The sequence below is a fragment of the Rhizopus delemar genome, genomic scaffold (assembly GCF_000149305.1).
Source record: "Rhizopus delemar RA 99-880 supercont3.2 genomic scaffold, whole genome shotgun sequence".
In the NCBI taxonomy this organism is placed as follows: domain Eukaryota; kingdom Fungi; phylum Mucoromycota; class Mucoromycetes; order Mucorales; family Rhizopodaceae; genus Rhizopus; species Rhizopus delemar.
In genome coordinates, this window is record NW_027137828.1 from 2,897,322 (window position 1) to 2,911,855 (window position 14,534).

General features: G+C 36.7%; 7 protein-coding genes across 7 annotated transcripts; 3 read left to right on the forward strand and 4 right to left on the reverse strand.

Annotated features, from left to right (window-relative positions):
• Nucleotides 1-270: 270 nt before the first annotated feature.
• Nucleotides 271-2,659, reverse strand: RO3G_03373 (acetoacetate-CoA ligase; the record flags this gene model as incomplete). Its single annotated transcript, XM_067657964.1, has 9 exons — nt 271-405; nt 462-1,168; nt 1,226-1,290; nt 1,345-1,783; nt 1,831-1,945; nt 2,004-2,031; nt 2,090-2,270; nt 2,330-2,554; nt 2,608-2,659. 9 exons carry the CDS (start codon nt 2,657-2,659, stop codon nt 271-273), a joined length of 1,947 nt encoding a protein of 648 aa, XP_067514065.1.
• Nucleotides 2,660-2,969: 310 nt separating this feature from the next.
• RO3G_03374 (uncharacterized protein) lies at nt 2,970-4,103 on the reverse strand (the record flags this gene model as incomplete). Its single annotated transcript, XM_067657965.1, has 1 exon — nt 2,970-4,103. The coding sequence occupies one exon, from the start codon at nt 4,101-4,103 to the stop codon at nt 2,970-2,972; it is 1,134 nt and encodes a 377-aa protein (XP_067514066.1).
• Nucleotides 4,104-4,297: 194 nt separating this feature from the next.
• On the forward strand, nt 4,298-5,577 carry RO3G_03375 (phosphoserine aminotransferase; the record flags this gene model as incomplete). Its single annotated transcript, XM_067657966.1, has 3 exons — nt 4,298-4,341; nt 4,389-5,425; nt 5,477-5,577. 3 exons carry the CDS (start codon nt 4,298-4,300, stop codon nt 5,575-5,577), a joined length of 1,182 nt encoding a protein of 393 aa, XP_067514067.1.
• Nucleotides 5,578-6,053: 476 nt separating this feature from the next.
• Nucleotides 6,054-7,686, forward strand: RO3G_03376 (uncharacterized protein; the record flags this gene model as incomplete). The annotated part of the gene is made up of 3 exons (XM_067657967.1): nt 6,054-6,405; nt 6,605-6,651; nt 6,808-7,686. The coding sequence occupies 3 exons, from the start codon at nt 6,054-6,056 to the stop codon at nt 7,684-7,686; spliced, it is 1,278 nt and encodes a 425-aa protein (XP_067514068.1).
• Nucleotides 7,687-8,448: 762 nt separating this feature from the next.
• RO3G_03377 (uncharacterized protein) lies at nt 8,449-9,216 on the reverse strand (the record flags this gene model as incomplete). The annotated part of the gene is made up of 3 exons (XM_067657968.1): nt 8,449-8,519; nt 8,562-8,909; nt 8,961-9,216. The coding sequence occupies 3 exons, from the start codon at nt 9,214-9,216 to the stop codon at nt 8,449-8,451; spliced, it is 675 nt and encodes a 224-aa protein (XP_067514069.1).
• A 397-nt stretch (nt 9,217-9,613) lies between these two features.
• RO3G_03378 (pantoate-beta-alanine ligase) lies at nt 9,614-9,994 on the forward strand (the record flags this gene model as incomplete). The annotated part of the gene is made up of 1 exon (XM_067657969.1): nt 9,614-9,994. The coding sequence occupies one exon, from the start codon at nt 9,614-9,616 to the stop codon at nt 9,992-9,994; it is 381 nt and encodes a 126-aa protein (XP_067514070.1).
• Nucleotides 9,995-10,568: 574 nt separating this feature from the next.
• On the reverse strand, nt 10,569-14,286 carry RO3G_03379 (uncharacterized protein; the record flags this gene model as incomplete). The annotated part of the gene is made up of 10 exons (XM_067657970.1): nt 10,569-10,829; nt 10,882-11,001; nt 11,064-11,715; nt 11,776-11,994; nt 12,044-12,206; nt 12,264-12,516; nt 12,569-12,651; nt 12,714-13,125; nt 13,176-14,011; nt 14,067-14,286. 10 exons carry the CDS (start codon nt 14,284-14,286, stop codon nt 10,569-10,571), a joined length of 3,219 nt encoding a protein of 1,072 aa, XP_067514071.1.
• Between the last annotated feature and the right edge of the window lie 248 nt (nt 14,287-14,534).

Consider the following 14,534-nt stretch of genomic DNA (forward strand, 5'->3'; position numbering starts at 1 on the left):
CCTTCGAATTCTTTTTTTTTTTTTAATTTTTTTATTGTGAATTTCTTACAATAAGTGTGTTTGTGCGATTAATTAAAAAATTAAATGAAAAAAAAAATTTAAGCATCCCCTTTTCACAAAATATAGTAAAATATGAGACATTAAATTGAGCTGGGCATATCTTCTATGCGTATATTTTTATTTATTTCATAATTAAATTTTATGATAAAAAGGTTAAAAAAGACGCAAAGTTTACCAGATTTACGATTCTACAAACAGACTGTATCACAATTACTGTATTAATTCGGGGATGTTATAGTAAAAATCCAGACTTTCGGGATTGATCAATGTGCCGGTAGCTGTTACCTTTTTTCCAGAAAGAATCTTTTTAACCGCAACTTCTACTTTTTTACCGTTGATTGTGTACTAAAAGAATAAAGAGAATAAGAAACACTTTATATATAAATGATCATCAAACTTACTGGAATCTCAGCAATAGGAAGAATAAAAGCAGGTACATGTCTTGGACTCAATTCAGTTCTAATGGTCACCTTGATCTTCTTGATCAAGTCCTCTGTCAAAGAATTGCCATTTTTCATTTTGAGGAACAATACAACACGCTCATCATCCTCATTCTTGATCTTTTGTCCAACACACAACGAGTCCTCTATACCTTCTTCATTGAATCGATCTACGATGTTGTATATCTCAGCACTTCCAAATCGAACACCACTTGGATTCAAGGTACCATCTGATCGACCGAGCATAACAACACCACCTGTCTTTGGATTAATCCACACATAGTCTCCATGATACCATACGTTAGGATACACATCAAAATACGCACTCTTGTATTTTGATCTTTCTGGACTATCGCCGTACATTTCCAAAGGCATACAAGGGAAAGGCGTGACACAGACCAGATCACCAGCTTGGGCATACACTGGTTTATTGTTGTCGGCCCAAGCTTGAATGTTCATCCCAAGACAGATACATTGAATCTCACCTCGATAGACAGGAAGAGCAGCATTTTGTCCGGCAAAAAGCGAGCAAATATCGGTACCACCCGTGATGCTACCCAACATGATATCGCTTTTGATGTGTCGATAAACGAAATCAAAACTTTCAGGCTTTAGAGGTGATCCAGTAGAATAAATAGCTTTCAGTGAATGAAGCTGGCATAAATCCTCTTTAATTTAAAAATAAGGGTCAGTGCATGTTCCTGTTTCGTTTATAAAAAACCTACTGGGATAAACTTTTGCTTCTTGCAATGACTGAATATACTTCGCAGAAGTACCAAAGTAAGTAATCCTATGCAAATGTAAGACAAAAAAAAAGAATACTTTTTTTTCTCTGGCAACTTACTTTAACTCATCCACAAGCTTCCATAAAGAAATGGGGGCAGGCTTGAAAGGACTGCCGTCCCAAAGAACAATGGTACAACCTACACTAAGAGCTGTCACCAACCAATTCCACATCATCCAACCAGTCGTAGTGTAATAAAAGAAAACATCGTCTGGACCCATGTCACCGTGAATGATATGCTCCTTCTTGATCTGAAGCAAGAGACCTGCACCAGAGTGAACGATACATTTAGGCAAACCCGTTGTGCCTGAGCTAAACAAGATGAAGGCAGGATGATTGAACGGTAATTGTTCAAATTGGATTTCATTTGGCAAATTCTCGCTAGGAACACTGTGTATGAAATCGTCCCAAGTGACGCTTGACGGGATTCCATTCATCTCTTCTCTTGTTAATTGACCGACATAAGGAATGATTATTACCTTTTCAAGGCAGGAAAGACCTAAGAGAAACAGTTGGTATCGCTTATCGCTCCAGTATCTGTATTACCTTTAACCACAGAGTCAAGCTTAGATAAATGATCTAATGTTTTCCCATTATAAACCACTTTATTTACAGAAATCAACACTTTAGGCTTGATTTGTGTGAATCTATCAAGTACGCCCTAAAAGAAACAAATCGCCATTATTATATGCCTTATACAAACGCAAATATAATTTTACCGTAGCTCCAAAGTCAGGAGAAGTAGAACTATGTATATAATCCATCAATATACTTTCTCATCTCTCCCCTCCTTTTTTTTACATACCTCCAAACAGCACCAATGCTAGTAGTAGCCAACATAGCAATGACTGCTTCAGTACAATTGGGTATGTACGCAGCCACTCGGTCACCTTTTCTGATACCTGCGTTCTTTAAAGCTTCAGAGAATTTCAAAACGCCCTCATACAATTCTGCATAACTAATCAAGCGCTTATCACGGGATTCACCTAACAAAGATTATGCACTTTTATTTTTCAGATAACACACATTGTGTTTCATTGTTTACCAGTTTCAATAATCGCAGTTTTATCTTTACTTTTACAACATAATAAATTCTCCGCAAAGTTAAGACGAGAACCTTTAAACCATTCTGGAATCGCATCCATTGGCACGGAACGATCTAATATTTCATCCCCTTTGGTAACACTCACGATATGAGTATAATCCCAGACTTCACTCCAAAATACTTCAGAGTTATCAACAGACCAGGATAAAAGGTCTCTATAATTGTCTAATTTAAGCTGTCAGTCACTTTTCGATGATTTAAAGAAAAAATGAAATTACCCAATTTAACATTCGTATATTTTGTTTGCATAAGAAGACGAAACTTCTCCATATGAGTATTTTCAGGATGAAGAGGCTTCCAGAGGCATGCTGCCTCAGTTGACAAAGAATTCTCGGACACGATAGACATATTTTAAAGAAGAAGGAAGGAAGAGTAAACAAAAGGAACGTCAAAATATACTTTTAAGCGTGGGAAAGTTTACGGCGAACAGGCGTTTAATGCAATTAAGCAAGTCACCAATCGCACTGGAAAAAAAAAATTCCCAAGGTCTTACAGTTACTTGTTTAACAATGATACTTTAAAAAGGGTTTAGTATTGTTTTTCAGTCTCATTTGCTACAAGAAAGCATGCATTTCTTTTATTAAAGTTTTAGAGGTCGTGCAAATTCTTCTAGCATCGCTCGATGGTCTTCGTTACATGTATCTTGTTCTACTTTTTCTAATATTCCTTCAATCTGTTGGAGTATGTGGGGTTCAAACATTTGATCTGGTGCGCCCATCTTTCTTGCACGATAATAAAGCGCCAAGGATTTCAAGTCTTGACCATGCTTGAGATAATGCGATAATATGCTCTGAATACACTTCTTTACGTTTTGATCAGATACGACTAATTTCGATGGAGCACTTTTAATCAAATGAAGCAACAAATGTTCTGCCTCTTGGAGATCGTCCGTGGATAGCAACCTTTTCACAGCGTTCATCCAAATGGTATATTGATGCTGGTTAAATGATGATTTATCTTGTCGACCAAGATATTCTTTTACTAATGCTTTAAGTGGATGCTGATGAGCTAATAAATGCTCTAAATACTGAGTATATAATCCAAGACCAGGTCGAATGGTATTTGCATGCAACATCACGTCACGCCATAAAAATTCAATCGCATGCGAGTCTCCACAGGCTTCATAAAACTTGAGAATCACACTACAATCGAATCCGTGTCTCAATCTGAGTAGATTCAAATCTTTCATTTGCCCCACTGCTACTTTGGCCTTGTCTAGGTCGCCTTGTTTTAAATAGGCTTGTATGAGATAAGTGAATGTTCGTGTAGTTGCAAAAATGCCTCGAGAGTCAAGTTTTTCTACAAGACTTTCTGCTAGTGATAAAGCATCACTGGCAATATAAGAACGTATCAGACGATTATACAAGGTGGCTGTCTTGATATGCTCAAGGTACATTTCCTTCTCAATTTGTTGTAATTTCGTCACATCTTTGCCGGCTGCATCGATTGCTTTTGTAAACTGTTCCAAAAGGGATGTTGTTGTAGTTGTTGGACGTGCAAATATGGCATGTTCAATAATGTTGCTGTAATGTTGTGTGCTTTTGTTACCTTGTTCAATCAACTTTTCACGAAATGAACTCGTAATGCCTAAATAAAGTTGCTTTTCTTCTTTTGGCGTAAGAAAGCGAGTAAACCAATTACTTGCTCTACTACTGAATCTCGCAGTTGGTTGATGTAAACAGGGTTTTTTTAAACAAGTAATTCGACGAAGCATAATGTAAGTGACGTAAAGACAAAAAAAAAAAAAACACAATTCGAAAATTAAATTGAAAAAAAGGGTGTGCATGTAAGCTGACTTTGAACATCCTAGTTGACTTTTTTCATCTTTCTGAGTCATTTTGATTGTTAAATCAAATTATAAAAAAGAGTTTCAAATATATCCTTTTCTTTTATTACAAAAAAAAAAAAATGTCTAAACACGTCCTCAACTTTGGTGCTGGTCCAGCTAAAATGTAAGAACCTAATTTTGCTTCATTCTTTAAATAACAAATATAAATAGTCCTCGAGAAGTTTTAGTAAAAGCACAGTCAGAATTTCTTGACATCAATGGCACTGGTATGTGTGTTATGGAATTATCTCACCGTTCCAAAGCCTTTGGTGCTATTTTGGAAAAGACAAAGTCTGATTTGATTCAGCTAATGAACATCCCTTCCAACTACTCCATCCTTTTCATGCAAGGTGGTGCTACCACAGAATTTGCTAGTGTGTTTTACAACTTGGTAGCTGCCAAACAGGAGGAATTGAGAAAGGCTGGCCGAGAGGGTGAGGAAATTGTGGTGGACTACATTGTGACTGGTGCATGGTCTAGCAAGGCTGCCCAGGAAGCAGAACGTTTGGTACCCACTGTGATTGGCAACCCTGTACGTGTGAATCGAGCCTTGGATGTAAAGAAGGCCAAGGGTAAATTTGGTGCAATTCCTGATGCCTCTGAGTGGCAATTGACAGATCCTAAAAAACATAATGTGGCCTATGTCTATTATTGTGATAATGAGACTGTGCACGGTGTTGAATTCCAATCTGTTCCTCCAGTCGATCCCTCTGTGCCTCTTGTGACAGATGTATCCAGTAACTTCTTATCTCGACCCATCGATGTTGCCAAATTTGGTGTTGTATACGGTGGAGCTCAAAAGAATCTAGGTCCTGCTGGTGTGACCATCGTTGTAGTTCGTAATGATCTCTTGGTCGATCTTAACGTTGGACCTATTCGACCTTTGATGCTTGACTTCAAGACAGCAGCTGATAATGATTCGATGTATAATACACCACCTACTTTTGCTATTTATATGGTCGGCTTAACTCTTGAATGGTTATTAGAAAAGGGAGGCTTGAAAGCGATTGCCGAAGTGAATAAGCGCAAGGCGGATAAACTCTACAAGGTCATTGATAATTCCGAGTTGTATACAACTCCGGTAGAAGTCAACTGTAGAAGTCATATGAACGTTGTATTTAGATTAGCCAACGAAGAATTAGAAAAAGAATTTTTAAAAGGAGCAGAAGAAAGGAACATGCAACAATTAAAAGGACATCGTTCAGTTGGTAAGTTTTTTATTACTATTTCCTATTTATCATCTAATTAACTTTAAATAGGTGGTATTCGTGCTTCTATCTATAATGCATTACCTGAAGAAGATGTTGATACACTGATTGAATACATGATTGAATTTGAGAAAAAACATATTATTAGTTAATCCCTTTTTGTGTAATTTTACATCAAGCCTGTCACCAATAAAGATGAACCACAGGTCCCTATTTGGGAAAATGTTTCTTTTTTTTTTTACAAGCCAAAAAAAAAAAGAGAGAGAGAGAGAGAGACAAAGTGATAGAGATAGGAGAGTAAGGAACTGCTTTTTTTTTTTTCTTTTTCTTTCTTTCTTTCTCTTTTTCTCGTAAAATTTAAAATGAAAACTTCAATAAATCAAGTCAATCAGTTGTCTCGGTAAATTTAAATTTATTATTAATATACATACAAGAATAACAATACCACAGTCAAGAAGATTCAAAAGAACATGAAATTATTAAATTTACACCAGAGGTACTATACTCTTTACAACCTTCAGCTTATTTTTCAATATTCAAAAGTAACAAATTATATGAAACATCACAGCAACAAGATTTCAGAAGAAAAAATAATAAATTCAAAACAAATAATACAGCATCTATCACTATGATACAATCTTCGTCAAGAAGAAAAACCTTACCTTCTTATTTTTATACTCTCTCTTTACGTCATCCATCTTCCTCTTCTACCCTAATCTCATCTTCCGACAGCCTTAGTAGCAGTGGTAGCAGTAGCAGTAGTATAGGTACCAACAGCACTCTTATACCTTCTGAACAAGACGAAGATGAAGAATATGAAGACGAGGAAATCTATGTGCCACATTTACACAACAGATTAAAACAACAGCCAAAGCAAGCTATTTTAACAACCCTTGATGATTTCAAAATTATTATTACAAACAGCACTGCCAGCGACGTATTGGTAGGTCATGAAAATTATCAACAAGATCAACTCATTGGTAAACAAGTCATTATGGACCTAATTGATCCGTCTTACCAAAACCGGCTAAACTCGATTATTGTGAAACAAAGAAAGACAGTAATGCAAAAAAGTAATGACTCTATTAATGCAGATGATGGTACAGTCATTATTTGCGGTGATATTGTAAGGCAAAAATAAAAACAAAAAAAAATGTATTTTTATATTTTTTATAATAGATTCCAATCATAAAACTGGATGGAACCAAGTCATCTACTTCTTTGTGGTTAAAAGAAAAAAAAAATGAGGCTGGAGTCTCGGTATTTATTTGGATATTTGAAGCAGTTTATGAGAGCACAGTGACTTTGCAAGTGAATGAAAAGGTCTACATCTCTTTATGCGTTTTCGACTTGTACTTTTTAGTTAACCTTTTATATTTTAGGCGGTCATATGCAGTGTACTAGATGAAGATGGACTAAAGGACCTTTACGGTTATGATGCAGCTGACATCTTAAATGCACCTCTAACAAAGCTTATTCCTTTATTATCCCTTGTGAACTGGAAAGATGACATACGTCAACTTCGATTCTTTGGCAGTGAGACCATCAAGGGCGCTCGTTTTCCAATCATTGTTCGATTGCTAAACAATGATTCTACGGTTCAAATTACATCCATACCAGTCATCTCTGGTCTAGTAAACGTCCGACGAGATGGTGTGATCGAAGGCTGTGATCAATCCTTTATAAAATATCTTTTTGGTTACTGTCAAGATGAGCTTGTACTTCAAAAGAATGTTGCCGATCTTTTACCTCAGTTTCCAACCCTCTTTCACAACTTGAAGAGGGATGATTTGCTTCAACAAGGATTTGTCATTAACAATGCCATATGTAGAAAGTTAGTGGACCAGTTCAATTTTGACAGTGATCGATCGCGACTATTGACTCTTATGCCCAACAATCAACCTTTACCTCTCTTGATTGGTTTGCATCGAGATGGGTCACCCTTTGAGATACAGCTTCAACTGAAATTAATGGAAGAAAAAGAATCGTATGCTCTTTGGATATCATTTGATAGAGAATTAACCTTCAAAAGATATGGCCACCAGCATCTAATCTCGTTCTCTCGTCTACCCAATCAATTATTCACTCCTACAAAGCGTAAAACAAAGAATGAGACACTGTATTCTGCTCAGAAACTGAACGCAGTGCGCATTGAGGACTATGTCATTTTAAGTGAGCTAGGTCAAGGTGCATATGGTCTAGTTAAAATAGCCACAAAGAAAGATGATCCTGAACAGGTATTTTTTTTTTTTTTTTGGTAAAGTTGAATTGGGAATGTTAATTTATGGTTTACACAAAGAAAAAAGTAGTTATTAAATATGTTATAAAATCACGTATCTTGGTTGAATGTTGGACGAGAGATCAGGTGCTTGGAAATATACCCACTGAAATACACATATTACATACATTGAAAAAAATACCCCACAAGAATATAAGCGATATGCGTAAGTTGAATTATATAATGTCGTACTTATGCTTACTGGTTATAGTCGACTATTTTGAAGACGACGATCATTATTATATTGTGATGGAATACCATGAAACAATGGATTTATTTGACTATATCGAATACAATGAACGTGTGGATGAATCGAATGTACGCAAGATATTCAAGCAGTTGGCTCTGGCCGTTCAACATTTACATGATCATCGAATCGTTCATCGAGACATCAAGGATGAAAACGTAGTGCTGGATAAGGAGTTAAATGTTCAACTGATAGACTTTGGTAGCGCAGCCTATTTAAAACATTGTAAAAAATATGAGAATTTTGTGGGGACATTGGATTATGCTGCGCCCGAGATATTGAAGGGACAGACTTATTCAGGTAAACCGCAAGATGTTTGGGCTTTAGGTATTTTACTGTTTACCTTGATTTATCGTGAGAATTCATTTTATGATATTGATGAGATTATGAGTCGAGAATTGAGAATTCCCTTTGTGTTGTCAAATGGTAATGATATACAACGTTTATCTTCTTCTTCTTCTCTCATTAGACCATTTTTATATATAGATTCAGTAGATCTCATACGTAAAATGCTCGAAAGGGATGTAGAGAAGCGAATTGATATTCATAAAGTGCTGGTACATCCTTGGCTAAAAAATTAAAAAAATAAAACTTTATTTACAATTAAAAACCTTTTCCAATGCCTGTCTTTTCAACAATGTGTTTCATCACACCCTCTTCTTCACATAGCTCAGGGTGGACGTATAAGAGAGATTTGGGTTTAACCGTCTTTTGACCAATACGTCCAATGGCTTGGTTAGGATCTGTGATCATCCAAGTAGTAAAGATACGGCTTGCAGGTTCAATAGATTCTATTGGAACAGTAGTTGTATGATCTTTAGCAGTAAAAGAAAGAGTATGGATTGTTAGTTCCTTTGGCACTTGTCCTTCTTCAAGTTGCTTGGGTACAGTGATTTTTGTGACATAAGGAGACATGACCCACTGAATAAGCCCAGTTGAAGCAGCACTTGTAGCAACAGCTATTTATTTGTTAGAGCTTTATTAAAAAAAGAAGTAATTTCTATATTTACCTGCTCCTACTAAGGCAGCCTTTGCAATAAATGGTACAGGCACATCAATAGCAAATACACATGGAGAAATCCCTACACCAAGACCAAGTGAAGTAATAGAGAACAACTTTAACTTTTTGGCAACATTAGCCAAGGGACCTGTATAGATCGTAACTGGATCCTGTTGAGTAGAGAGAAATCTCTTTCTGGTGATCAACACCAATGAGTTGTAATTGTTGGTTCTTTTTAAAGATTGGTGAATACAAGTCCTCAACATGTTAATAATGTTCCTTTTGTCAGAGTACCTGGGGTGGAAGAGAAAGGACTTTTTCTTGATTAAGTTGAGGTACCGACGAAAGCGTGACAACTTTTTTTTACAGGGAGTTTTCCAGAGGGGAAAGTAACTTGACCAGCAAACTGTGCTTTAGCCTGGGACAGATTGATACTATCACGTGTGAAAGCAACTTGAATAACAATTAAGCAATGAACACAAGTAAATAGATACCGTTTCTAGCTTTCCGATCTTTAAAAGCGTTAACAATTCTTTTCTTCTTTTTTAAAAAAAAAAAGTTAAAATTCCACCAGGCATTAAAGTCTTTAACAAAATTGCTGACTTTAGACAATGGCGACGCTCACTTTTGCTTGAACAAAAATCACTCGGCTATGTGCCTACGATGGGTGCACTTCACCAAGGTCATCTTGCTCTAGTGACCGCAGCAAAGAAAAACTGTGACCATGTTGCGCTTACCATCTTTGTTAATCCTGCTCAGTTTGCTCCCACAGAGGATCTTGCTACTTATCCTCGTACGTTACAGAGTGACTTGAACAGTTTGGCCGGACTTGGAGAAGGTGTAGCCTCTGCTGTTTTGCTACCCCAGATAGAGGAAATGTATCCCTCAGGCATTGATTTGGATGTATCAAAGCAAAAAGGTACCTTTGTTGAAGTCTTGGGGCTTTCCAAACAATTAGAGGGCAAGACTAGACCCAATTTCTTTAGAGGTGTTTCAACTGTTGTATCCAAGTTTTTAAATATTGTAAGCAACTACATTAAGTAGGATCCCCTCTGATTCATAATTCATGTAGGTTCAACCTGATCATGTTTACTTTGGACAAAAAGATAGTAAAGTGTATGTTTTGTTTATTGAGGTACTAACCCCTTTTTAGTTCAACAGTGCTTTGTGATTCGTAATATGATCAGTGACCTGCACTTTCCTACCAAGATGCACATTTGCCCAACAGTGCGTGATGAGCATGGGCTTGCATTATCATCTCGTAATGCTTATTTGACATCTGCACAAAAGAAACATGCTCTTGCATTATCTAAATCATTGGAACACATGAAGTCCATGTATCAATCTGGTATTCTTGATGCACCCATTCTTCTCCAAAAAGGTATTGAGATCATTCAAGAAACTCAAGAACAAGTCAAGCAAGAAGGATTGGATTGGGAAATGAAGCTGGATTATATTTCGATTAACTCTGCAAAAGATTTGTCAGAAGTAAAAGGAAAGATTGACAAGAGGGAAGGATGTGTGATTAGTATGGCTGTGTTTGTTGGAAAGACTAGGTTGATTGATAATATTTGCTTGGATGTAGAATTAAATGAATAAAAAAAACTTTTATTATAAATTAACCCCTAATAAAGATGCCTTTATCAAAAACATGTGTAAAACGACTCTTGGAAGATCTATCAACATGGTCCAATCCAAGTGCATCCTCCTCTTGAAGTCTTGCTTTACGAAGTTCAAAATCACTTGTGTCAATTGACGTCACTTGGGGCTCAGATGCAAATATATTTCTCAAGACTGTAAACTTGACCTTTTTCCAATCCATGTCACCTAATCCTGTCCTCTTTTGTAATCGCTTCTTGGTTTCTTCAAATGGTTCACCCTATAATTACATGACTATCAATACCTATTTGATTTCTATCATCTCTCATTACCTTGATGGCTACAAATCTAAAGGGAATACTGTGTAATCCAGTAGGCCTATTATGATAATGAACAACGTTTACAAGACGATCTGTATCCAAATTCATTTCCAATTCATCCTTTGGAATTGGCTATTTTAAAAGAATAAATTAACGAATCATTATATTTCACTCCTTCCTCTTTCTTTCATTACCTCTGCATAGACAATAGCATTCTTTTCAGTAGCCACATTATCCACAGGTTGTTCAAGTGAAAATTCTTTTGTTAGCTTACCATCCAATGCTTCATACAAACGAATCTTGGCAGGATCTTTAGCCTCCATCTTGCCTTTCAGAATCACTTGATCCAGTAACTGACGTACGGTACCTGCTCTTGACACGAGAGCTGTCACTTTAGTCTCCTTTCTTAAGGTAGGACCAAGCACATTGACCTCAATTGATCGCTTGGATTCCAAATCAGCAATGTCCACTTCTAATAACTCATAGAACAAACTTGGCGTATTCATCTTCTCCAGGCTAACAAATTGCTGATATTCATTAGGCTTGGGTAAACTGGGCATCATTTCCTCTAGTCTTAAGGTGGGCTTGTACGTAATCGTCTCACGAGGTTGATGCGTGATGGGGTGACAAGCGGTAAACCTGATCCTGTTTGCATCTGCACCCAGCTCCTTGGCAAGTGCTTTTGCAATGACGGTATAAGTAGCGGTTCTATTGAGAATCAGCTTGATTTCTTGTTTATTATTGGCAGAAGGTAACGGTTTAAACAAGATCATTGTTCGATTATACAATGATGCATAATATTCAGGTACAGAAGCAATATTCCCCTTTTTTAATATTTCATCTGTTCTGTGTATAAGCAAATGTAGGTTAGGAACGTATATGCATAACATATTTTTGTCTATTTACTCTCTTTGAGATAATGTGCATTGAAAGCAAATAATATCGCCGTGTTGAATATTTGCCTTACGGAATGTTTGATCCGTTTTGATAGGTTCAATTTCCATAGGTTTCACTTCTTCAAACAGCTGAATCGATGTACTTTTTTTTAAACCTGCTCGTTCAACCAAGAGTGACAAGATGCTGGCTACTTTATCATTTTGAGAAACAAACATGTGGCCAAGTCCTCTGTTTTAGCATCGTTAGTTTTATTTTATTTTTATTTTTTTTTTCTTACCTCATTTTTTGCTCTTTTACATCAAAATACTTTATAAACAAAAGGGCTTGATCATTTCTAAAAGAAGGCAATGGTTTACCCTTTTCTGCCGTTTCCAAAAATAATTTTGTAAATCCATTACTGAAAGCGCTTCCACCCGTCAATTCTCTCAGTTTTTCAAGTGCTATTTTTTGTTAGGTGAGTGATTGTAACAATTCAGGTCTGTACACCATCGGCTTACTCAATTTCTCTTCATTGCTATTCAAAAACTGGCCTACACGAGTTGTCTTGTTCTGGCGTCCGTGAACAGACCACAATCTGAACGCATTGGCTTCTAAATTGTAATGTTCCATCAGTTGTTTTTTAAATTCAGTGATTTTCTCTGTTTTGGGTGCCTTGAATACGTCAACATGAGGTGAGACTTCCAGATAACGATCATCAAATATAGCCAAATTGAATCCTTGATAGTCTTTAAATGAATCATCAGTAACAACCTGTAAAAAATAAGTTTTTAGTTCATTGGCACATTTTACTTATTCAACTTACAGCCACTTTAACATTGTGCTGCATATCTTGTCTTTCCTTTCTACGCTTCTCAAGCATAGCCTTTTCATCATCCAACCTACGTTCTAATTTCATAAATTAGTCAGCGATCTGTTTCACGTAAATAGTATGCCTATTTTGTTTTTACTCAAGTGAATAGGAATATCTGATTCAACAACAGGATCCAAAATGTCATCCAATTTGCTTTTTCTGATATAAACCAGCATGTAAGCGTTAGTAAACTTCTTCATCAAACGTGCACTATTGATTTTTGAATTGACTATAGGCGATGTCATGTTTTTACTATCACGATGGGGTTCATCACCATAATTTTCTTCAAATACTTCTTTTTTCGAAACAGGCGTAACACGGTCATCGTCAAAACGGAACCACTTGTCGTCTTTACCTGGTCGAATCAGGGCAAAATAGTGACCACCAGACAAGTCGCCACTGTGAACAAGGACCCCATGAAGTTGATAATCATAAGGTTCGTCTGGGTTACTGTTGGAACAGTACTTGTCAAGATTGATTTCTTCAGGGAATTCATGACGGTCATTAATCTGCTCGGAATATGAATATTCAATGCTGTATAACGTATAAACCAGTTTACCTTAACCATGGTATCACGCATAAAATCGTATTCGAATCTTTTTAGCTGCAAATGTAAAACAGGAGGAAAACTCTCAAAGACGACACCTTTCTTTGCATCTTGTAGACCATGTCCTTCTGCCATGTATTTATTATCTCCTTCCAATATTTCTTCTGCAACGTAGTTTTCAAAAGAGTCTTGCAAGGTCTTGCATCCCTTAACGTTCAACTGAATATCATAATAATCTTCCACCCTTGAAGATTCAAAGTCAACATGAATACATTTAATGTAGCTCTTTGTCTTTCCTTGAAACAATTTGGAAATCGCACCATCCGCTGGTGTTCCCTTCATCTTTTCCTCCAAATTATCTTGCAACACACGGTTGAACTCTTGCACATCATGCTGCATAAAGGCGTCCAACGAGTCCCAACCAAAAGATTTTGTCAACTCGGTCGTACCCACAGGTGCAGAGGAATATTGAAGGTTATAAAAGCAGCGTTGTAAGGCCAGGGCGACACTCTTGGTCGGCTCGTCATGTTCTGTGGGTATATCGTACACAGCCTTTCTGAGTTTATTCGTGCAATAAAGGGATTGCAACAGTGAATTCATGTAACACGTCGCTCCTTGGTTTTTGATACCCACATAACCCGTCTCTTTGCGTGAATCATAATTGATAAAGTTGTGCCAAAGTACGCCGGTTTCATCCTTAATGATGCGAACAAAGACAGACAAGACAGTCTCGTTATTGATCACAAAAGGTCCCAGTTTGTTGCCAGACAGTCTTTCCAAATCTTCAATTTCGTAAAAACGCGTGAAGCCCCAATCAATTTCGTCAGCCGAGAATCTATGGTGAGCATCTAACAGGTCCCAAGTTCAATTTGTGTGTGTAAGCAACAAGTGAGAAAAACTTACTGTTACTAAAATAGTTGGTGGTATCTTTTGGGTTAGAAATAGCAACGGCAAATTCAGCACAAACATGCCAGTCGTCAGCCAAACTGCCGTCCTTTGGATCGGCTACTTCCAAATAAAATGAAAACGCCTTTTTTTGGTTATTGCCTCTTGGAAATAATAAAATACGCCTAATACAACTGTGAGCCCTTTTTTTTGGGTGGGGGGTAGGTAAAGCTTTCATTACCAAGGAATGTTCTTCACATAAAACACAGGACCATGAGATTTATCCTCTAAACTTTTCCAGTCTTGAATATGCCAGTGAAATATACCCGTTTCTTCTGTTTCTAGCTCACTATTTTCGGGTAAAATAATATTGAATATGGCATCTTTTAAATGACTTTTTTTAGTTTTGAATATTTAAAAAAGCATACGTTTTTTATTACCGTCCATAATACTTTGTTTTTTCTCATTTATGGCTTCATTCGCTTT